The sequence below is a fragment of the Phasianus colchicus genome, chromosome 3, assembly GCF_987193195.1.
Source record: "Phasianus colchicus chromosome 3, bPhaCol1.hap1.1, whole genome shotgun sequence".
Taxonomy (NCBI): Eukaryota; Metazoa; Chordata; class Aves; order Galliformes; family Phasianidae; genus Phasianus; species Phasianus colchicus.
In genome coordinates, this window is record NC_143438.1 from 87,055,939 (window position 1) to 87,080,733 (window position 24,795).

Here is a 24,795-nt window from a genome sequence, read left to right on the forward strand (position 1 = left end):
CTTTGAGACATGTTCATTGTCCTGTGGAAAGACATCTGGGTATTCAGTCAGCAAGAAACATCTGATATAGTCAATTTATTGGCATTCTCTTGAATATTAAAGGAGTCTTTGCCTAGCTCTTTCAAGACCCAGCTTTGGTACAAACACTTCTCAAAGTTGATATATTCAGTAAAGTTAGTGTATATATTTTAAATTACTTTTTTTTTTGGAAGCAGTTCTATAAAGAATAGCACTTGTTAAGCTCATGGATAAAACTAAAAGTAAGTAATCACACTAAAGACTTGGTATTATGAATGAGTACAGGAACTGCTTTGATTTGTTCCAGTCTATGTATTCTCTTGGGTGAGATAAAACAGAAGGTTTATAATCACCCTAAAATGAATCTATTTTTTGCGTAAAGAAGTCATCAGACTGATTTGTCACCTTCATTTCTGTATCTGTGTTCTCAGTGTAGGTATTGATCTCATGTGCTTTGTTGTTTATACATTAGGGATTGAAAAGTAGTTAGGAAGATGCTGCTAATTTAAATCAAAGTCTTTACTCTTTAAGAAAAGAGAGTTAACACCATATTTCCCACCAACAGTGTTTTTTTTTGTTTTGTTTTGTTTTGTTTTAAGTAACAAATAAATTGTTGTGATGGCTCTTGTGGTGTTCTTCATAACATTTAATGTGTCCATTGCAATAAGCACTGAATAAGCCTGTGTGAAAATATAGTTCCTTCTCTATACTTCTCTGCTTTACAGAACTTATAACAAAGGATGTTGTATGCATACAGAAAATCCCACAAATGTTCCAAATGTGATTTACAGAGAAAACAAAAAAGTGAGAGAAGCATATCTTAAAGAATAAAACATCATATAAATTAAAGATTAATATTCAGAAAAGTTTCTATTGTACTTAAAGTTTTTTGTTCTGTTGATGCTTCAAAACCCACGGACAACACTGTCAAACCTGTCCTTTTTTCACCCTGTTAACAGGTATTACTTACTGTCAAGGCAATGAGCAGGGTTTGCAGTGTGATGAGGATGGCCAGTATAGGCCTTCCCAACAAGACCCTGATACTAAAAAATCCTTCTGCGTTGATGACTTTGGAGCATCTCTTGATTGGACTGAAACAGATGATCTCCTTACAGACAATGAGTGCTTAGGTAAGTACCAGAATGATATTTGGACATGTTTTTATCCAATGTAAGTGTAGCTGCCTTATGAAATGACCCAGTGCTCCACAGCTGATTTGCCAGCATACTCATTTTCCCATACTTGTGGCCTCTGCCTTCAGCCACATTGCTCCTTACTTCTGTTTTTCCATGACTGGATTGACGAAGTCATTTCCTGTAAGCGGAGAGAGATTTCTTTCACTCTCCAATGGCTGACAGTTTTTTATATATGCTGATCTCTTGAGCAGAAGAATAATGAGTGGGCTAAGGGGAACAAAGCAGAATGATGAATTTTGCTGTAAAATTATCACTCATCCATGTGATCCTGTAAAACAGACTATGTTTTACAATGACTTCATAGCTGTGGCATAACATCACTGTCTGGGCTCATGCTTTATGGTATTTGACATGGTGAACATGTCCTTGCAAACTGGGGAAATTTCCCTCTGCTTGAACACAATTGTGAAATTGCAGTTCTCAAACAATTTTGGAAAACAAAGTTAAACAAACAATAAAACAAGACAAAACGGGGAAAAAAAAAACAACAACACTATTGCCCTGCAAAAAAAAAAAAAAAAAAAAAGAAGAAAAAAAAAAATCAGCCATGATATTCCAAACATTTACCTAATTCTCCACTACTTCTGGAGGAGCCCTTGGAACAGTTGAAGTGGAATTCAGAAAAAATGAAATAGAGGAGATGACAGAAAGACAAAGTAGAAAGTAATCTGTTGGAAATCCAAAGGAAAAGATGCAAAATGAGGGCTTCATCAAGCTGGATGTTGTACATGTAAGCATCTGCTAGAGATCTATCACTGAAGTCATCCATCAAACAGTCCCTAGACTGCTTGCAATGAGGTTTAACTATGACCCTCAAAACCAAAACTTTTCCCTTTCCCAAAAATTAGTCTTCCAGCATATTTTATATTCATTATATAATTGGCATCAAATTTAATGGAATATTCACTTTAGAAACTGATGTTATGTTGAGCTCTGAATTAGACAGTTTTTATCTTTTCTCTACTTTTCTCCCATATTACTGAAGTAGAGAAAATGGAGGAGTGGAATATCAGAATTAAAAATTTAAACACAAAAGCAAAACAAGCAAACCAAAAAGAAAAATAATAGAGAAGCATTCAAAGTGCTTCCAATTTTGAATTAGAAATGAGGGCAGCAAACCATTGCAAACAATGTAAAAATATAGATTCTTTTCATTTTTATGAAAATATGTACATTCTGTTTTCAACTGGGCATCACTGAAAGTTGCAGATGTAAAAGCAGTTCAGTTTACTGTAGCATTAGGCTAATGCTTATACTGTGTTTTCCTGTATTCCTCAGAAGGAAAAAACCTTCCAGCTCTGTTTATGCCTCTCCCTAGTTGCACTGGAGTGCAAGAACCTTTTTTTTTTTTTTGAGTTTTTGGCTAGCCCTTATGTTCTTTCTGAGCAGAAATGATGGTTTTATCAAAAGCACCTGCTCACTCAACCCTGACAACACTGGACATTTGCTTCTGATTTAGCCCGACTATTTTGCTGCAGGAGTACAAATGATTGTTTTAAGAACTTATCCCTGAATTTTATTTTGTGGTTTATGCGCTCGTTGCAGGGAGAAAGGCCTGGGATCTTCCAGCTGAACCTCTGTGTTTGAGTGTGCAGGGAAGTAAAGGGCTGAACCTCCAGCTCTTCTACTGGCAGATATCTCACATTGGCTGAGATTGAACCAGGACTCTCCTGCTTTTTAGCTCTTTAAGGTCTAGGTCAGGTGCAATGAGCCGAAGGTCTGAATTGGCTTGATGAGACTGCAGAAGAGGAGGCTGAAGGGAAAGCTTGTTTTACTCTACAACTACAATAAAGAAAGCTGTACAGGGGAGGTTGTTGGTCTCTTTTCTCAGATGACAAATGTCAGGATGTGAGGAAATGGTCTCATGGTGCACTAGAGGAAGTTTAGACTGGATATCAGGAATAATTTTTTCACAGAGAGGATGGTCAAGTATTGGAATAGGCTTTCCAGGAAAGTGATGGAGTCTGCATCTCTGAGTATTAAAGAGACGTGTGGATATGGCAGTAAGGGACATGGTTTAGTAATGGGACTCAGTAGATCAGATTGGTGGTTGACTTGGTGCTCTCTAAGGTCTTTGGCAACCTAGATCGTTCTATGGTTAGAATGTATGGAATTTTGAGCAGAAGCCTGACAAGACAGGGTTAAGTCACCACATTCTTCCTTTCTCCTTAGCATGTTGTGCTCACTGAAAGATATTAGTTTATCAGCTGATGGACACACTGTATCAAAAAATCTGTATAAGTAATAATATTATTATAAACATATATAATATAAAAATAAGAAACCTGAGCAGAGAGGTTGCAACGTCTCTCTGTGTCCCTTCACTGTCTATAAAATTCTTCAGGGCATGGCCAAGGCCAAACCTGAGCTTAAATGGATACTTGTCCACATTTGGTGACCTCTGGATTTTGCATCATAGAATCATAGAATTGCTCGGTTGGAAAAGACCTTAAAGATCATTAAGTCCAACCACAACCTGACCACAATACCCAAACTCTAACAACCTGCTGCTAAACCCCATCTCTAGACCCCATGAGCTTTTCCTAATTGGTGAATAGTCTTGCTTGATGGGCTTCCTTACACACATGTGCAATGTGCAGCTCAGAGAGAGTAGATTTAAATCAAGTGACAGTCTGTAGGAAAATGTGAGGGTGTCAAAAAGGAGCATGCTGACTACACTACCTACAACAAATCCCCAAACTTTAAGTTAGTGGACAACAATGGTTGTACGCTCCTAAACATGAGAATTAAGTTCCTAGATATCCTTTGTAGCCAAGTTCTGTTGGAGCTGACTTTTATTTCAGTGACTGTTTTTCAGAAAGTTGGTTCCCTTGTTGACTCAGTAGTTTATTCTGTACCATGAGCAAGTAATAGGAGACAATCAGTCTGCTGCTGGCAGGGAAGTCTCACTTGAATATAAACTGCCAGCTAACTGCTCCTCTGGCTAACTGCTTTTGAAAGATATTGTCATGCTGTCATGCTGTTTTTGCAGAATAGAAATACATGCCCTTATGAAAGTCCCTCCTCAGCCTTCCTGTAGCCTTCCCTCGTTCCTATTGTCTCCTTTGTTGAGTCAGAGTGCATCATTTAGTAAGTTATTTCCCTTATAGAAGTCCTTAATTTTTACTTCTAGCCAATGTCTCCTTGTCTCTCTGCAGCATGGGAACTGATATTTGTGTCTTTGGTTTTTAGTGCTCAGAAAATTCGAGAGAGTTCCTGCCTCTACATTCGTTTATGGGTCAGACAAAGTTCAAATTCTCAAATCTCGGTCATTTGGGAGAGTCCTACAAAGTCTAACTTTTCAATGCATTTCAGGTAAGGAAAACTGTCAGAAAATCTGCACAGACAATAGGAACCACCTTGGAGAACTCTGAATCCTTTTGTATGATGAACTTATGGATAAGGTCCTAGATGAACTATGTCTCTCGCAGTTCTGTGCTAGATAACTGCTAATTTAGTTCAGGGAGGAGATTGCTCTTTCTTTTAGAAAGAAATCTTATGACCTTATGTTCCATTTAGGCAAGTCATTTGAGTTTAAATCCAGTTTGCAGTATGAATGAGAGCCAAGATTCAAACCAGGAAACATTCATCAGACTTTCCAGATACTTAGACAAAAAAAGAAGAATTAGATGTTCAGCCCACGTGAAAATCAGGTTCTTTGTCTCTTCCCAGATTATTTGGTTGCTATATTAACAAGGAATAAAAACCCTTGCTTACATACGAAGGATATTGTAAGGAGTGCAGATGTATTCCTCTGCTGAGTCTTACAGTGTACATAAAGTATTGCCTTTGGACACATCACATTTGCTGGCTTATGTTGATTCAAAGTTATCTAAAACCACAGTTGCACTGCTTTAAAGCTACCTCGCCTTGTGTCTCCTAATGCAGACTTGTGAAGATAGAGATAGAGGTGTAGCATTCAAAATAAATACACCCTTGCTCTAATAACAAGGATAGCCTGTGACAAGGGCTAATATTAAGCACTGGTCAAGTTTTGAAGCAAGCTGCTCAGGAAGCAACGGAGTTATCATCCCCAGAGATGTTCATGTATTGTATAGATGTAGCAATTAGGAACATGGTTTAGTGATTAAAAGTATTCTGGGAGTACACACAGGGCTTCATAGATTCAGTTAGTATAAGATCTTTTGCACCTAGCTCTGAAACTGAAGATACTTAAAAGCAAGGCATTTCAGTCATGAACTTAGGAAGGAATCACAGAATGGGCCGGGTTGGAAGGGACCTCAAGGATCATGAATCTCCAACCCCTCTGCCACTTTGGCAAGCTATGTATTCAATGCATGTAATTTGTATTTTCATTATAAAAGAGAAGGTTGCATTTTCTTTTTTTTCTTTTTTCTTTTTTTTTATTAAAAGATTGAAGCAACAAAGTGAATAGTATATGAGCTTATATTCACTGCTGAACTGCAATGCCAGTCTAAAATATTACTGTATAGGATAGGAATAGCATTCCCTTTCTGCTCCTGTGCAGTCATATAGTTTAGTTTATATTCTGATGGTGTTCTGGTCTAAACTGTTTTATTTTATGCAACAAATATTTGGAAACAATTTTGCCTCCTGCTTTAGGAGCAAAGCTGTGGGAGCCTATTGGTGGTGGTAGCATATAGGCAAAAGGATCTTCAGCCACTCATAACTTTGGAAGGGGATGGCTGCTCACTGCCTTACACTAATCAGCAGGCATGTTTTCAGAATTTCATGTTTCATTACCTTCTATCACGCTGATTTTGACCACAGCCTGTTTGCTGTGGAGTTACTGTCACGTGCAGATATGCTGAGTGGTTTGTGTGAGTCTTCCCTACCTTCCACAGGCAAAATTATCCAGCAGACTTTAAATATTTAGTTAAGTGGTTAGACTTAATTCATCTGTTGGTGAAGAATGACCAAATACATTTTATATCATTTAATTTGAAAACTTGATGCTATTCTAAATGGTTGAAAGCCAAAGTCCATCTGGCATGTGAAACTCATGTGCTTGCAGTCTCATAGAGGTATGAAAAATTAGGTAAATGGCAGAAGACAGAGGAATTTGTAGCAAAAATTGTAGGTATGAAATACTATAAAACTTAAGGTTTCCTCTTTGTTTTTCAGACTGTGATAAGGAAGAAGCTTGCAGTTTTGCTGCTGTAACCCCTGCTGGTGCTGAAATATTGTGTGATTTATACAGTGCTGCTGAAGTCAACTTCAACTGCACCCCCTCTGGATTGGTAAAAACTGGGATATTTACAAATCTGTTTACTGTAATACTATAGGTGTAATATAAGTAGAAGGTATCACAAAAGAAGAGAGGGCAATTATCTGGTTCCTTGGATACTGTGTAATACATTCCTTCAAGCTGGCAGAGAAACTACAACCAGTCATTGCCAAAAGTGGCACTGAATGCCTCAATGTTTCCATGAAACAGCACAGAGTAATTCTCTTCTTAAAACATATTGAACCCCCGCAGACTGACTATCAGGTTAATTTAAAAAGTGCTTTCATCTGAATAGTCAGAACTAGAAGCAACTGGGTCAGTAACCATGTCACCTGAATGGTCATCATTTCTTAGTCCCTTCCTCTTGTCCAACCTTTGAGTCAAAGGCTTTTAGAGGGTGGTGACGCACTGGAACAGGTTGCCCATGGAGGTTGTGGATGCCCCATTGCTGGAGACATTCAAGGCCAGGCTGGATGTGGCTCTGGCAACTCTGCACATAGCAGGGGGGTTGAAACTAGGTGATCATTATGGTCCTTTTCAACCCAGGCCATTCTATGATTCTATGCCTTTAACAGTTTCCTACTCATAACTTTCTAAATACAGCACAGTGGCTCTGAAAATCAGCTGAGATTTCTGTTTGACAAGATAAAACGCATCTGTGGTGGTTATAAACTATGTGTTATAATTCTTCCCTCTGCTTATGGCTAAGGAAAAGATGTTTTAACACAGGAAGTTGGTTAGGTTGCATTTATTTCACGCTTATTTTCTGTCTCAGGTGCAAGGTGCTCTGGGGAATCCTGCTGCCACTAGCATTGGTCGTCTCAGCTGCTTGCTTTATATCAGGAATCCAGAGGGAGATGCTGTGATGGTCTATTTGAAGAAAGGTACCAGATGCAACTTAGAGATCTGTTAGACTGCTGTGCCTGAAACTGTGGATACTTCTGAATAGGATCTTAATGATGTGGGGGAACATATTTGTTCAAGAAGGCATAATTCTGTTCAGGGCTTAATACTGAATGGTGGCCCAAAAACCTCACCAAATCTTCCTTTCAAAGCTTGTTCCCCACAGATAAGAAATATGGCTGTTGATGTTTGCTTTGATGGCTTTTTCCATCAGTTAATATAAAAAAACCCTGAATATCCTAAGTGTTATACTTTCCTAAATGACAATATATTCTGGCTCTCTATTCATGTCTAAATGAACCAAATCATTTGGTAATCTTATCTTGCTATTGAAACTCAAAGTCCAAGAAATGATTTTTAAATCTTAGCTTTTACCATAAAACTTTCGACCAACTCTAGGCTGCAGGCATTCTGAAATCACCACTTCTGCACCTGAGCTCTTTTGAACTTTTTTTTTCTGTTCTGTCTACCCAGCACAAGAATTTAACTCATCTGGACTCAAGACCTTTGAAAGGACCAGTTTTCAGAATGTGCTTTCTGGTGTGTATCGTTCCATGGCTCTCTCAGCAGCTAGCACATCTCTGACGGATGCTCAGCTCTTCTGCAGACAGAATTGCAGCAGGGACTCTTGCTGTGATGGCTTCATCTTGAGTCAGACTGCACTTGATGGAGGTATTGTCTAAACACTGCAAAATTAAAATTTCTTCAGTAAACATACATAACAGTTAGGCTAAAAAAAAAAAACACCAACAAAATAGCACTCAGTAGATCTCATTTTTGGATGCTCTACACTTATCTCTGCACCTCTGACATTTTCTGGCATAGGCAGATTTTGAGAAAGGTCTGAGATTTGACCTGATGCAGTAAAGACCTGAAGTAGAAAATTTCTCCTGTGGAAAAATGGATATTTTGCTGAGAACTGTTGGGTATTGTCAGATAATAATACTGTTTTATTAGGTGATAATAGTATGAGCTCAAACTGAGGCTACAAATGTTTGATTTATGTGTGAATGTCTAACGTGAGAACTCCAAACTGAAAGTATGTTCTGATTTTCATTTTTTTTAGGTGGCAATACAAATGAGTAGCTATCTCAGTAACACAAGTTCAGTTGGCATTTAGAGAAAGTATTGAGATGCTTGGATGTAAATCTCTATGCACATGAATGGCAGTGGCAGTGATGCAATTCTCAATTCTTGTGAACCTAGGTACCATCTTGTGTAGCTTGATGACATCCCCAGATGTGCTGATCTGCAATGCAAATGGTTGGAGTCCAACACAAACATCAGTCATAAATGAAATATGCAGAGGTCTGAGATATGACGAAGGAGAGAAGATCTTCTCCTTCACCCTGGGGGGACAAGTGTTCAGTGGAAGTATGTCAATGAATTAACTTAATTTACATTACTTCTCTTTAATTTGTCTACAGAATCTGCCTTTTCTTTCAGCCTGCTCTTGTGCCCTCAGTGTTGTTTTTCTTTTCTCAAGAAAGTCCATACCTGTACAAGTATAAGAGAATTAAAACTCCCAAATCAGATGTATTGTTAGATGGACTTACCTTTCTTTGGGAACATTAGGGAAAGTCAAGAATGTATTACTTTTACTGTGTTATACTTTGATACTTTTAGCATTTAATTTAGGCAGAATCAAGTCAATAATCTTAAAAAAAAATGTAAACTGTGGAAAAAGGACAGAAAGAGATTTATTCACAGAACAGTGACAGAAAACAGAATAAAACTTCAGTACCTGTGACCTAGACTAGAACCAGTACACCTGTGCCATCCTTCCCAGGGTCTTGTGCTGTAAATAAGGGAAAACATACTCTAAAGATGTGTTTTTAATTTAATTTCCATGCATTTCAGTGCTATCTATTTGCTTAATTTTAACAGCTGTTCTAACACACAATTTCTTCTTTACAAGTGTCTAAGCTGTCAGAAGAGGCAGAAAGAAATTTCACCACTTTTCAGCAAGTGTTTCTGGGGAGAGGTAAGTTATCTCACAGGGCCTGTTATAAAATTTTATGGTGAAATATAGGCAGTGGCAGCTGTGTTATATGAGTACCACTTATTTAAACTAGAAGCATCTTTCTCACTTTGTTTGGTAATGTCCAACATGAGACATATACCGTGAAAAATTACACTGTGGAAACACTTGCCTTTGACCTTTCAGTGTCAACAAATAATTTGGACATTTATAAGTAACTACAAGTAACTAAATGAATTACTGAATTTTGGGTTCAGTTTTTCCATTACTCATTTTTGATTCACCAGCTGGAGAAACTACATAAGGAGTTTTCCTAACTGGTACAGATTACTCCAAAATGTTTGCTTAAGCTATGGAACCAAGGATGAGCTTATATTGTGGAAGAAAGATAAACTGATAAACTGAATTATTGTGTCCTTTAATTCCTCTTGCATTCTAGGCTCTGATATGGTCACCCGACCTGAAATCTCTGAGTGTGATTCTACTGCTTTGAAGACAGAGGACAATATCATGTTATCAGGTATCACAGTAAGGGCAGACAGAGGAGACAGCAGAGGGAGGTGCAGAATTTAACCAGAGAGTTTCATAGCACGTATTTTCATATATGTACTGTGATGATGTAGGTATTGTCAAGTACAAAATGTTTCTCTTAAGCAGGAAATATGATGCAGATTTTGAGAAAGATGTTCAAAATGTAGTCCTCCTGGAAGGCACCACTGTCTTTGAGATTTTTTACCTGAGAAAATCTGGAAAGCTGCTTCTTTCATATTTACTGAACTGTAATGACTCAGGAAATATCATACAGCTGAGAAAACATTTTACATAAACCCAGGGATCAAATTCTTAGTGTGGGCACATGGGCATGTGCTACTGACAATATGGAGTAAAGATGAAACAGCAAACACAAGTATTTCTTCCAAGTTAGAGAACTTTGTAGTTCTCCTCTTTTATTCCAGTGTCTGCTAAGTTATACTAAGTAATTTGTATATCCCAAATCATTTGTAATATGTGTTCCTCCAGACCTTCAAGCATCCAATTGCTCTGAGCAACCAGATCTAGGGGGTGGCAACCTTGCCCACAGCATGGGGATTGGAACTCAAGGATCTTTGAGGTCCCTTCCAACCAAAGCCATTCCATCATTCTATGATTCTATGAATTCTAAAAGTAGGAGAGCAATGAAGCCTGTTGAAAGCATTTTGCTACCTCTCTGATGAGCTTAAATCTTTTCTGAGTAACCCTATTGGATGTCTGAGTATGCATTTTATTCCATATAAGATCTTAACACAAAGTACATTGCTGATTTTGTTTCTGTAATGTGAATGGAAGATGAATAAAAATGTCTGTTTACCTAGTGGCACTTCTATACAATTAGTGGTGTTTTAAAGTTTAGACTTGAAAATAAGGAAGAGCTGCACTTAATATGGTGGGTAGACTTCTCTTGCATTTGCCTGCCAAGGCATGAGAGTAGCCTTCAGGTCTCTCCTTTTTCCTTGCTGTTGCCAGTAATGTCATTAAAACCAGTAGTTATGCAAGGAATGCAGCTTCTTCCTTCATGCTTTAATCTTAGCTATGACAAAAATGGTTTCAAGAGAAGCAGAGGTTGAAACTATGTGGTAACGAGACTTAAAAATCACCTTCTCAGAAACATTATGTAGCATTATTAAGTTAGGGAAAATGTTTACAGAGCTTTTATTACTTGATGATCATGTTTAGAGCATGTTTTAGCATATCTTTTCTATTTTCTGATGGGAATCTGATGATTTCTGATTATAGAAAATACTTGTGGGCACTTGTGATTGTGGATTTAGTGGGAATGATGATGATGGATCAGTAGTTGGATGATCTTGGAGGTGTTTTCCAACATTAATGATTCTATAATTCTATCCCAGTGCACTTCCCAGCGTGTTATTAGATGCTTCAGCATTTCAGCTGCAGTTATGTGTCTTTGGTTTTCTGTTTTCATTTTTGTCTGGCTTTTTAGTGCATCCAGGTTTAAATAAAAAGAAACTCACAATGCAGGAGTAATTGGTTGTGAGACCTGCTGATGACATTCAATAAATAGAAAGGTGTTTACGGAGGAATTTGTAAGACATCAAAGAAGAGTGTTTCTCTGAATATTGTTGTTGGACCCTTATTTAAAGGCACTGATTTTAAAAAATCCTTAACTACCTGTGATTGTTTCGGAGAGATATGAGGAGCGTATTAGGGCAGTGTATGCATGTCTAAGTATTACAGGCTATAGACAAAAGGAATTATTTAAGCAAGTCTGTGGGAGCCTAAACTAGGAGAAATACATTAAATAATTGAAAGAGATCTTTAGCCTGTTAAGAAAACATTTAACAAATAGGTGTAAATGCTTCCCAAGTGAATATAAGGAAACAGCTGTATTTTGGATCAATAAAACTAGATTGGTCAAGGTATCCCCTAGAGCAGCATTATTCACTGTTAAACAGATGTTTTGCATGGCAGAGTAGAGACATCGTATTTCTAGGAGCTGTGATTCTTTCTTCTGTTTTTTGTTTGTTTGTTTTGTTATTGTTTATTTACTTGCTTGGTTGTTTTGGTGGTCCAAATACTCTTGCAGTGCTGTGTTGTTCAGTGCAGTTCGGCAAGGAGGCATCACCTACACAAACATCACTAACTATAGTTGAACTGTTCTGTTGCTGAAAGCAACTTTTGGCGATGCTAACTTTACAATATGGTTGCAGCTGCTTTGATATGAAAGGAAGAATTTTACGTGTAATTTTGAGGGCTTCTCTGAAAGGAATGGTTCCTATTTTACTATGTTGGTCCATGTTGTCAGAGGTGGATTTTGGTGATATGGCAATAGAGGTTGAACTTTTCCACCAGTATTCCATTTTGTTTCTGTGTGATGGAGGGCAGCAGAGGGGCAGTCTGGCAGAGTGGCATCTGGTATGGAAGTGGATATGAAACAAAGATGTGTTACTGAATTTCTCCATGAGGAAAAAATGGCATCCATTGACATTCATTGATGTTGTTGAACATTTATGTAGACCAAACTGTGGATGTGAGCACAGTGAGGTGGTGGGTCATGCATTTCAGCACTGGCAATCAGCTCTACTGGTGCAGATTTTTATGAGCATAGCATGCAGGCTCTTGTTCACTATTGTCAAAAATGCATAGCTAATGATAGTGACTATGTTGAAAAACAGTATTTTGTAGCTGAGAATTTGCTCTATCAAATTGTGATATTGTTCTTCTAATATCTGTTGTAGTTTCCATGAAGAAAAAAAAAAAATAGGAGGCAGTACTATCAGTGCTACCTACCTTAAAATGATTTATTTCAGATCCTAATTAAGTTATTCTTGTGGGCTTGAGCTGTTTGTCTGTTTGTTTGAATCTTAGATTCCACAAAGGATCTTTTCTACTTAATGGATAACAGCCAGATACGAAGTGACCCAAACTCCTCTATCCCTTACCAGCAGTACTGGGTCTTCAGGCAGAAGTACTCAGCGGAAGAAGCTATGCTTTGGTGTCTCACACGTAAGATATCTCATAGACAGTTGTTCTGCAAGAGAGTAAGGAGAGAAAAATTAACTAAAATCTTTCTGCAGAAATGCTGGACTTAGAGATTTTTCAGGGCAAAATTTTCATGGAATTCAGCTACGCTGAATTTGCAAATGGGAGAGGACATCTATTTCTTTCTCATGAACTTTGTCTACTGCGACAGAAAGGATACCCATTGTTCATAAGCAGGGTGTCCCTATTATGGATACAGCTTATGCTGCTAGGAAATACACTGCCTACAGTGGTAAAATGAGAAGGTAAAATAAGGTATTTCAAGAATAAAGCATATTTCGGATATGATAAACAGAGAAGAATGTCTAGCTCTGACTAGCAGGAATTCTGAAGTGAGAGCACTATACATACAGTGCATAAACATTACTGTAAAAATTTCTTGGAGATGTGCATGTTTAAGCATTTACATTTGTCTTTAGAGTAGTCATTGCCTCTGTAATTACGAATTAAACTTGCATAAGATTTGACTACTGTGTTTTTTTTTCTGAAAGTGACTTATTACTCTGAAGAAAAATTCAGAACAAATTTCTGCAAGCAAATGACTTGAACAGTTAATTCTAGAAAAGTTATGTCTATTTTTGTGTCCTATAACAATAATTCAGAAACTGATTGCAAACCTTCCTAAAATATTATAGTAAATATTTAACTTTATTGTCCATTATTTAATGTAAGAGGTGGATAACTGACAGAGTTTTTTCTGATTGCATGTTTTGTGTGCCAAACTTAATGCAAAGTGAAAAATAGAGATTTTGAAGTCACAGTGTTTGTGACACAAATAACCTGTGCTCGTCACATCTGGAGAACTTATCTATCCAAACAGTCATGGTAGAGCTCCTTTTCTGTGCTGTCCAAGTAAACCTGCTCTTCAGCCTAACTAGAAACAGAATCTTTTCCTATTTAACTTGCACTGTGATAGAATAATATATTTTTTTTTTATTTGTTTACTGATCGATACCATTAAGTACTCTGAAGAGAGAGGAAGAAACCCTAGAGTGGCTAACTTCTAGTGGCTTTGCCTCCTAGGCTGTGCACAGGAAGACGAGTTTTGTCAAATGGCAGATCTCCAAAATACTGCGGACACATACTTTGTGTGTACCCTGTATCCAGAGGCACAGATTTGTGATGGTAACATTGAACAAATACTGGAAAACTGTCGTACTGAACTACCCTGGCAGCCACAGGCATTGTACCGTAAAATAGGTAAGTTATGGATCTTGAATTTGTGATGCATACATTATTATTGAATTGGCAATTCAAGCCAAAAGAATTTCAATTTTCCATCTTGACTGTGAGATAAAAGGCCTGAATGAATGAGTACTGGGATATGATGATACAAAGGAAGACTGTGTTGAGGTAATGGAGCTGGAGGTGTTGGTCAATGCTTGGCTGAATATGATTCAGCAGTGTACCCAAGTAGCCCAGAAGGCCAATGGCATCCTGGTTTATATCAGAAATAGTGCTGCCAGCAGGAGCAGGGAGCTGATTGTCCCCCTGTAATCAAATCTGTTGAGGCCACACCTCTAGTGTTTCAATTGTGTTGTCCTTCTCTACAAGAAAGACACTGAGGCCCTGAAGCACGTTCAGAGAAGGGCAGCAAAGCTGTGAAGGGGACTGAAGCACAAGTCTTACAGGGAGTGACTGAGGGAACAGATTATTCAGTCTGGAGATGAGGAGGCTAAGGGGAGACCGTAACATTCTCTAAAACTCCCTGAAGGGGAGTTGTAGAAGTGCTGGTACCACATTTCAGTGCCTAGTGGAAAGATATTAACCACAGATTCCATTCTCTGCTTTTGCTGTTCTCAATTCAAAGAGGCCAAGGGTACTTCAGATAATCTGTGTACCAATCTTAGGCTTCTTTATAATATAGATGAATTCAGACCATTATAGGGATGTCAATAGTTTCATTTTCTACAGTTAAAATTTTCACGATAGTTAAGCAAAACAAAAATTGGAAAAACATGAATATATGTATAAATAAACAATGTATAAATAAAACAAATCTAGAGTTATAGACTTAAGGATTTTGACCTCTGCTTTTTGAATGCTTGAGGAGTTTGAATTCTTGGTTTTCTCCTAGTGCTCACATGAGGAAAGTGAGACAAACAAGCCTGTTATCACTCCATGGGAATCGGTAGTTTTCTGCAAAAAATATAGATATCCACAGAACTAAATGATTAAATCATGTCTTGTTGGGAAGCCCCAAACTACAGCATAGGATTATACATGAGCATACACACAGGATTCCTCAAGTGTAGAACTGTTATCCAGTTTTCGGACCGAGATGATTGAGTCATGTCAGTACAGATAAAAAATACTGAAGCCCTTAGAAGTTTTTGCTTTGCAATGTGCTTTCTTCAACTTTTAAAACCTTGTTGGATTTTTGTTCATCTTTAGACATAACTACCAATTGCCTACTAATAATATAAAAAATGCTTTTTAATTGACAAAGGCATAGAAACATAAGCTTTATACTTACAATGTTATCACTTGACAAATATGTACAAATTAGAAAGAAAAGGTGATTTTTTTCCCAATTTTGTTTTTCTTTTCTGTACCAGTCACTCTGAGAAGTACTGTGAAGAGCTTCTACACACGTGTACCATTCCAGAAAGCAACAGGGATCTCAGTGAGAAATGTGACTGACATGAGCAGAAAAGCAGTTTCAAATGGGTAGGACATGACTGATTCTTTGTTTTTACTGAAATTTTAACTATGTCTTGAGTACCAAGGCCGTGTTCTATAGCTGAAGGGGATCAGGTGCTACAAGAATAGCATTATTTATTTGAGAGAATGTTTAACAAAGAAAAATGGCATAGAAAGAAAATTTATAATTGAGGTATAAATAACAAAGTATCTAATTTGTTACAAATTTTATATCTTGGCAATAATGCATAAAAATAAGTGATACAGATATTTTTAGGGCAGATAGCAAAGTATTCAGAAAATAGAATCAAAATATCAAAATATTCTAGAAAATCGAAAATGTGCAGAAGTGTCTATACAGCAGAAAGAACCATGAGGCATCACTACAGGTTCTTGGTGTCTCCCCCCCACGCAATACCCCACTGTCCCTTCTCTAGGACAGAGGCAGACAACTAATGATATTAAAAGTAACGATGTTTTTCTGTTCTCAGCTTTTTCGAGTGTGAGCGTTGGTGTGATGCTGACCCCTGTTGCACAGGATTTGGATTTTTAAATGTCACCCAGACGTCAGGTATTTTTTTAATATTAAAAAAAAAAATGTTTTCAATCTTCATATTCCAAACTTTACTACTCTTTTCCTGCAAAAGGTACCCTTAAAAGCTCTTGCTGATCTTAACTCTTCTTAACACCTTTTTGAGTGATCATAACCCTTTCTAAGAGTTCACCCCAATGAAAATGTTCAATTTATCAGAAATTATTACAAAAACTTTAGGAAAAGGATTCCTGGAGAGGCCACAATTCCAACAGCGTGATATTCAAGCATATAAAACTGTAGGGAACTGTTATTTCTTATTTATTGGCCTCTCTTCCAATATGGTTGACTTCTTTTTGTGATTTTTGCTGTTTCACTTTTTTTCCAGACCTTATCAGAAACCTAAGTATTTCTGAAATTAAATGCGGGTTAAGAACACAATGTCTGTGATTACTCTGGGATAGCTTAGATTTTTTAAGTTCTCTTGTATATCTGAATTTTCCTGCTCCCGAATTTAGGTCATTTACTTGAGGAAGCATAGTTGGAGAGAGATAGAGGTTGCTTACCCTCTCCCATTTAGTATTTTAGCAAGTATGTGTTACCTGAATGCATTTAAAAAGTCAAACAAGCATATTTTACTTACCTGAGATGGCTAAGTTAAGGGTATTGTCACACTATGCTCTCTATATTATCAGCAGAAAGCTTCATAGGAACAAATTACAGTGTCCTTAGGAGCTTTGGTTGACTGAGTCCTATTCTGGAGATATTTTTTTTCTCTCCAGGAACTGTAAAGTAAGTGCTCTGTTTAAAGGAAAGTCTTTAGTAGGTATTTAAAATTGAATACTATCCACATCAGTGCCAGTGAAGAAATTTTTAGTGTTTTATTCCAAATTTTGATGTAAGCACCTAAAATGGTGAACCTTGTATTCAGAAATGGTTGCTAACCAGCTCTGCCTGAGGCTATTAAGAAGCACTGGCTTTATGATTCACTGGAGAATTTGAAACAATAAATTAAAAAAAAAAAAACATTCTAGTTCTTTTTTTTTTTTTTTTTTTTTTTGCAAGCAGGCAAAGCTTTCACGCAGTCAAAAAAAGAATAGACTGAAAAATTAATCCAACATTTTTCAGATTTGAATGTGGAAATCAAAAGCAGTTCACAAGCTTCATATTTCCGTAAGACTATATGAAATTAAAAGTGTTAATTGAATATGAATTTAAGTTTCTTTTAAGTATAAAAAATCACAGATTTTAAAACATCAAACATAGGAAATTATATTTATTGTCTGTAGTATTTCTGACATTTAGTACTGGCAGTACTGTAGTCCAGATGAATTTCAGAAGAGATTTTAATATGAACCAAAATAAATCTTAAATGACACTTCTAACTGCTTCAAATCCTACAATACTTCTTAGATACTGAAGTATTCACCCTAGCTCTTTGAAAGGCAGAATTTTTATTTTAAGTAAATGCTGTGTTTCAATATACATGCAGGTTTTTAATTTCCAGGATTGAATTAATTTGAAAGGGCTCCTTGCTCAAAGACAGTAGGACTTCAAAATTCTTGAAAATTTTGTAGAAATGCCCCTAGTGACCTTAATTGGGTTATAACTTTGGTATCTCCCTCCCTCACGCTGACTTCAATCTGATTTTTTTTTTTTTACACTATTTTCACCCATAGCAAAACTTTGTACGTTTAAGGTATTTTCATCTGATTTCCAATTCAGTGAGATGTGTTTTAATGTGCAATGGAACCACACTGTTTTCAATTTCCTTAAGATACTATCTGGAAGAGGAAATTTTTCCTCATCATTGCTAAAACCACATATTTCCTTGGCAGGAGGAAAAATCATGTGCCTGACTCTGAACAGCCTAGGAATTCAGACATGTGCTGAGGAATCAAGAAGTGCTTGGCAAATTTCAAATTGTAGTTTGCCAGGCACTGAAGTCAGAATACATCCATTTGGCTGGTATCAGAAGCCTGGTGAGTGTTCCAGGGCACGTGTACTTTCCAACTGGTATCTGCACATTCAGTCTTCTTAATAAGCTTCATAGAATCATAGAACTCTTCAATGCATAAAAGGTTTAACTTTTAGGTGTAAGGCCCATTTACAAGGATAGAAATAGACAAGGAAGGCAGTTATGCCTGAAGTAAAGAAAACTGTATTTTAATCTCAATTTTTAAAGAATAGAAATATCTTAAAGAGGTTTAATTGAATTTCTTAAATTGGGTGTGAGACTTGTGACCTATGAGGGAACCCAAATATATTCAATTCTACTGCACAGCCATGGTCAAGACATCATTCTTTGTTTCTCACTGCTTGCCTTAATAATATGCGTAGATGAGCGACTTCAAAGATTTGGGTTTGTTACAGAATTTAAAATTCATTTTTTGGCTGGTTTGGTAAAGAAAGTGTCAAGACCAAATTCCAAGGTAACATGGTATTATTCAGGCAATAAACTGAACAAAAGTTATGAGACATTAGGATATTTCCTTAAGATAAATTAAAAAATCAATTTAGTCAAAGACAATGTTCTTTTCCATAGTGAGATAAAAGTCTCCATTACTTTTTGAAAAATTATCATTAAAATAAAAGAAAAATATAGAAAACTCCCCCCTTAAAGTACTGCCGGTTGTGAAAACCAAGAATAAATGAAAAAAAAACCCAAACATTTTTTATTTACTGACTTTTTTTTGTTTTGTTAAGAGCTTTTTTTGTTTGTTTAAGAACTTAAAACATGCTGATTAAATATGAGTAATCATGGGAAAAATTTGGTAACCCAAGAAGTTGTTTTGTCAAAGGAAATGAAAACAACACATACGAGTTGCTAATAGAAAAGGTCAAAACCACAAGCTAATGTAAAACCTCAAGATGTCCAGAGAACTTGTCATTTTATCATCATTCTGTCTATTAAAAAGCTATTATTTCAGTTGTTAAGTTTGTTAAGTTGTTAAGAGAGCTGTACATACAAAAAAAGTATAAAATTCCATGATAGAAGTGAGTGTGTATACATGCAACCTAAAGACCTCCTGTAGTTGTAATCATGGTGTTACAGAATGGAAGTTGGATAAAGTATAAATTTGATGGTCTTATCCCCACAAGCTGACACTTCCATGGACAGCCAGCAGTGAAACAGCTTTAAATTATATCTCAGTTATCCTTGTGGAGTACAGCCTCAAACCCCTTGCTGCATCTACAGCATCTACACGGACAGAACCTTGTTGAGCCCCACTTTAATCAGGAAGGTCTCGCAAGAGCAAGTCTGGCAACAGTGGAAGAATCTAGGAAACAATTTGAGCCAAATAACAGGAATCAGGAGCACTTCTTACTACTTCTAAATTCCTTGATGTCTTGTAGGAAGGACTGATTTTTGAGTAGAGAGGGGAGGCATGATGTCAGTACATAATTCTCAGTGCATATGACATAAAAATAATCTATTTAAATTGTGTAGAGCTAAGTCAGATATCCTTGCAATGAACTGCATTTTATAGTGTTGGTAAAAAGCATTCACACTGAAAAGTCTCTGAAATAAGAACTTGTTATGCAACCTTTCAAGCTCTTCGGTAGTAATCTGCCCACTAGAACATCTGTTTCCTCCTCTTATTGGTGCCACCTTTGTACAAGGAGATACAGCACAGACTTGAGGGTCCATTGCTGAAATTGCAGAATTTGCTAAATCCACAATGCGTGGGCTTGGGGAGAGGAGGTCTGAGCATGAGAAGAGAGATAATAACAGCCCAGACGATACAGAAAATATCAGGCACCTGTGGTCAGAGGGAGCAGAGATGCAACTAGAGGAGAAGTAGACAAGAAGAGTGAGGAGCAATAGGAAGGCAAAGTGAAGAGGAGGAGATATCAGAGGTATAGATACACTTTGTAGAATAATTTTCCCTCTCACTGATAAAGAAACAACTAAAAATAATACTGATTGCTTCATGGACAGAGGAATGAAGGAGTATATGCAAAAGAGGGAGTGTTAGGAGAAAAGATGATGTTTCTTTCTGCAATGAAAAAGCTTCAGATGTTTTTCCACCATAACAGATAGCAAGGCACAGATGTGTATGCAAATAAAGATATTTGCAGACAAAAATTTGTATCAGTTTTGCTAGTGTGTTGGGTGTCTGGGAACCAGGAAGAGGAACAAGAAGACTTTGATGCTGAAGGGTAAAAAGAGTGAAATCTGAGGGAGGAATTTACTGTAGGTAGCAGGAGGTTAACATGAGGTGGGTCTTTGGTTTTAGTGCACAGTGTGCTGTTCAGAGAAGTACTCTGTGTTTCACAATATGTTGTCACCATGTGGAGCTGACATGTGTCGCTCAGCACACTCACAATTTGGCTAGGTATGTATGAATAGTCATGCTTGCAGTTCAGTCATTGGTGAACATACAGTAATATTTCAAAAAGAAGGGTCCTGGATGCAGCCCTAATTTTTCGCAGGTGTCATTGAACGTGGTAAACTCATGGCTTTTTGGAAATATTTCTTGGCTGCATGCATGTGCAGTACAAAGCGAAAGAAGCAAACAAAAAATCTGATCCATCTTTCGCACCTGTTGGGTAGTAATAGAGGGCTTATGACTGGTTTGAATAGTTGAAGTGCTTTACGAAATATGAATGCCTGAGGGAACATATTACTTGCTATTTATGTTTAAGGAAAATGCTAGCAACTGAGAAGCTTCATGGGCGGAAAATATGAATTAGTATTTGAATTTTAATTTGAAGCCTTTCCTTCTGGAAACTATCTTGTTCCTAATTTTTCTTTTGAGAAAATCCAGTTTCCTAATCAGGAAACAGAAAATCTGATGTCTCTTCTGATGCATGGAACTGAGTACAGAGCGGGTCATGGAAAAAAAAACCAACAAAGAACTACTGAAATGAGTTATTCATAAAGAAAGCTGCAGTCTGCAAACTGTTTGTAGGAATGCTTATAAATACATAAATTGAGGAATGTCTGGTTTCGTGAATAAGCTAAAAAGGGTTAGATAGCAAAGCAGGCTCAGCTCCTTGTTCTTGGTGTTAGTAATGAGAAGATGCAGTGTTCACATCCCACAGATGATATAGGAAATGCTATAGTACTGATTTTATTTTGTGTTTTCTACTTTCAGCTGATTTGACGAACACTGTGCCTAACCTGTGTCCACCTGTTAGTTTGCCTTTCAGGCCAGAAAGTGGTAAGTGCATTCATGTGTTAAGACCAAAAGAAAAAAAGAAAAGAAAAAAAAAAAGAAACGTCCTTTATTTTGTATGCTTTCCTAAAGACCACACTGTAATGAAGTGGTGCTCCTCATGAGTTTATTCAGATTCAACATGTATGATTTTTCGTTAGTCATGTATCATTTAAATGGAAGAAGCTTGGTCAGCCAGAGTGCTAATTTAATATCTCTCTCACTGTCTCTGAGCCAAAATATTTAGCAAATAGCAATGTATCATTTGTAAGTGCAGATGTCCCAGGAGTTTCAACATATATGAGTGTTCGCATTTTAGTGCAGTGATCAACAGAGAGGATCTCTGTCAAGGGAAGTTTCCAAGAAAGCTGGTTATTACTTTAGGGTCTGCTGTTGTGGGGTTTCTAGCACTTTTTTGAAGCAGCTGAGAGTGACAGTGAGTTTCCAGATCAATGCAAATAAATAGAATAAAAATGTGGAGTCAATATTAGTAAACCTAGTTTGTCCCTTTAAAGATTTGTGCCTAAAAATTGAGAGAATGGGAGGGTAAATACCTCTAGAAGTGAAGGCAGATTTATACAACTTTAGAATTGATGTAGAAAAACAATAAATTGTACTGCCTCTAGTCCTTGTTTACAGCTTTCCTCAAGTTTGGGAATATATTCTTAAATATATTCTTATTCAGAATTGAGCCACAATAAACTGTCTTTTTTTTTATCAGGAAGAAAATTTATTTCATTCCTGCAGTAAATCAATATTATGGCTCTTGCACGAGTGGTTCCTTTTGATAAAGGAAACTTGATCTTTCAGGGCAGTGTGTTTATTACACCCTAAAAACATGCAAATTTTAAAGAGGCTTTCCTGATGCATTCTTTCAAAAAATACATAGAATGTCTGCTATGCTATTTGTAACAGAAAGAAAACAGGTTAACTAGTCATTCTGTAACTCAATTTAGCCTTTGGGTTAGACCGAAATTGAAGAGTCTCATCCATCTCTGCCCTTGACTATCTGTTTGATCGTAAGCAAATCTTTTAATTTGCTTCCATTTGCCTTTTAACTTAAACCAGCTGCAACGGGGATTGCAGGAGATTGTTAATCATGGCATTTTCAATACTGAGTTCAGGATTTATTATTAACTGTTTTATCTTTTTATCATCTTTGACTTCTGGTTATGCTCATGTTCAGACAATGTGTATTTGCTGGTATAAATTGTGCTTTTCTAGTGTTCTAATATAGGGAAAGGAAAATTCCTTTTTTATGAGTAGGCAGAAATGATTTTTTATAAGAAATGCTGGAAAAAGCTAAGCAGGTAATTTGTAAGGTGGGCAATTCTATTCCTTCACAAACTGTAGGATAAACAGAATACTGCTTTATAGAGTGTCAGGACAAGGGGAAATGGTTTCAAACTTGAAGACGGTAGATTTAGACTATATATGAGAAAGAAATTCTTCCCTGAGACGGTGGTGAGTCACTGGAACAGGTTGTTCAGTGAGGTTGTGGATTCCCTCTCCCTGGAAGCATTCAAGGCCAGGCTGGATGGGGCTGTGAACAACCTGGTCTAGAGGGAGGTGCCCCTGCCTGTAGCAGGGGGTTGGAACTAGATGATCATAATGATCCCTTCCAACCCAAACCATTCTATAATTCTATGATTCCATGATTTATCAAAGCTTTCTTCTTACCATTGTGGTTAGTACATATTTTGTGACTTTCCTTTTATGTTTTTCTTGCATTCTTAAGTAGGAAGATAGTGACCTAAGCAACACTTAGGATAATTAAACCTTTTTGTCTGATTTTTGCTCTAAGGCTGCACAGAAGTTATCCACAGCAAGTGAGATATTCATTTTACCCTTAAAATCTTCTATCATACCCATCTCCAGATCGTCTTTCCAATACAAAGTATCATTCTTTATTGATAAAACTGTTAAAATTCTCAATTTCCCCCCTACCGAATAGCTAGACTAGAGAACACTCTTCAAAAGAAATGTTAATGACCCAAAAGCTGTTTTGTGTTTTGATCTACAACAGTGCCAGTTCTCCCAGTGCTAGATAGACTTTGTCTCAGTTTGTATGTTATTTAAACTCAGAATCTCTCTTTTATTTATTTTATTTGAAACTTGCATATTGAGTCTTTAATGGGCCAAAGTCAGCAAGTGACAGCTAGAACAATGTAATATATCCTAAAATCTGCCTGAAGGTAGAACTGGGAGACAAGGGATTGCAAGGCACCATCCACCCATCCCTTCTGTACACAGGAGGGAATTGTACTGCAGTCACTATAGGATTAAGGGATCATAGAATCAATAGCTTGCACTGACAAAAGTCAAGACCAAATTCCTCTTTCTCATCTAAATACTTTCTTAGAGTTTTTCACTGAAACTTTTCCTAAACAAATTGAGCAAAGCCATATATTTGTTTTCCTTCTGTTTCTCAATCTGGGATTTTAAAAATGTTGATTAACAGTGATTAACAGAAATGTTCATGAAAACTCTAGACCTTTGAACCTGTAACAACAAAAATAAAATCCAATTGCAGTTTCTTTATCTTGTCATAGAACAGCATACAAAAAACCCTTCCCCATGTGAGATTATCCTCTGGAAAGGGACACCAAGAGGAAGGCATGCAGTACTCCCTGTACCAGAATTACTCACCCAGCAGCCTGTTGTAGCCCTGTGATTCCTCTCTCCATACAGAGCTCCCATTCATATTCCCCATGTTGCACACCCAAAACAGCAATGATGGGCATTTCTATCTTTTGTTCAAAGCCCCGTTACTCTGCAATAACACAATGCCTGCTGTCTGCCTGGTGAGGTGCACACTGCCGCTTGGTTTGTGACTTTTGCCTGATTTTTTTTGTTGTTTTGTTATTATGTCATCAACCTTTGTCTGTTTGCCCTTTTGCGATACCCTTTCTGATATCAGAATGAACTCTCCAAGTCATTTTCATCATTAATCTGTTGAAGATTTAATGGAACGTGCGGTTTTCATCTTTAACCCAAATAATACTTCTGTTTGTTTTCTCTGCTTTGATTTCTGTATCATATGGAGCAGACCATACTCCTGCTGTCGTGTTGTGAGTATGGCCCAGTTTTTGTTAGCTGAGAAATAATACTCAAAAAGTAGTCAAGTTGAACAGATTGGGAAAGTCCTACTTGTGGCATTTGGAGCATTTTTTTCCCCTGAAGAAGAGCATGTGCTGTGACAAGACTGAGTATGGAACCATCTGTGGCTAGTTTCAGATATGATGTGTGACCTTTAACCATGGAAGGACAGCTGGTATTTTAAAATTGCCCATGCTGAAAATGCTAATATAGTCATTCTGCAGTTTTGGTTTACTGATGATATTATTTAAAAAAGAAATCTACTGATTTCTGTGAATGTGGAGGGATGTTACTTTGAAAGACAAAATAGTCCAGTCTCATAATTAGGTGGAACTTCCTGCAGCCAGCCGAAGATACAGGATGATTAAAAAAACCCACATATGATATATATATGATATAGTGCTGTCATTCAATGCAGCTTACCTAGATGTGTTTGGCAGAAAGTTTTATGTCTTTATAACAAAGACTGAAAGAAGTAAAAAGGTCTATGAAGCATCTTACCTGGCTTTGTC

The 24,795-nt window shown here is 37.0% G+C and overlaps 1 protein-coding gene and 1 long non-coding RNA gene across 3 annotated transcripts in view; one reads left to right on the forward strand and one right to left on the reverse strand.

Moving 5' to 3' along the window:
* Positions 1-24,795, forward strand: part of TG (thyroglobulin) — a 139,972-nt gene that overhangs the window by 37,777 nt on the left and 77,400 nt on the right. The window contains exons 22-35 of the mRNA XM_090138023.1: positions 978-1,148; positions 4,407-4,529; positions 6,321-6,436; positions 7,199-7,307; positions 7,801-7,998; positions 8,533-8,700; positions 9,245-9,310; positions 9,747-9,827; positions 12,674-12,811; positions 13,871-14,047; positions 15,406-15,517; positions 15,982-16,061; positions 17,861-18,004; positions 21,125-21,190. Coding sequence (XP_089994149.1) covers positions 978-1,148; positions 4,407-4,529; positions 6,321-6,436; positions 7,199-7,307; positions 7,801-7,998; positions 8,533-8,700; positions 9,245-9,310; positions 9,747-9,827; positions 12,674-12,811; positions 13,871-14,047; positions 15,406-15,517; positions 15,982-16,061; positions 17,861-18,004; positions 21,125-21,190 — 1,749 coding nt within the window. The remainder of the gene's footprint in view (positions 1-977; positions 1,149-4,406; positions 4,530-6,320; positions 6,437-7,198; positions 7,308-7,800; positions 7,999-8,532; positions 8,701-9,244; positions 9,311-9,746; positions 9,828-12,673; positions 12,812-13,870; positions 14,048-15,405; positions 15,518-15,981; positions 16,062-17,860; positions 18,005-21,124; positions 21,191-24,795) is intronic.
* On the reverse strand, positions 7,770-23,993 carry LOC149918726 (uncharacterized). 2 transcript variants are annotated; one of them, XR_016465349.1, is made up of 3 exons: positions 23,834-23,993; positions 12,748-12,836; positions 7,770-8,012 (listed from the first exon to the last, which is right to left on the reverse strand). It is a non-coding gene; the product is annotated as an uncharacterized LOC149918726 (long non-coding RNA). The 2 variants fall into 2 exon arrangements; XR_016465350.1 differs by lacking the exon at positions 7,770-8,012 and adding an exon at positions 9,085-9,124.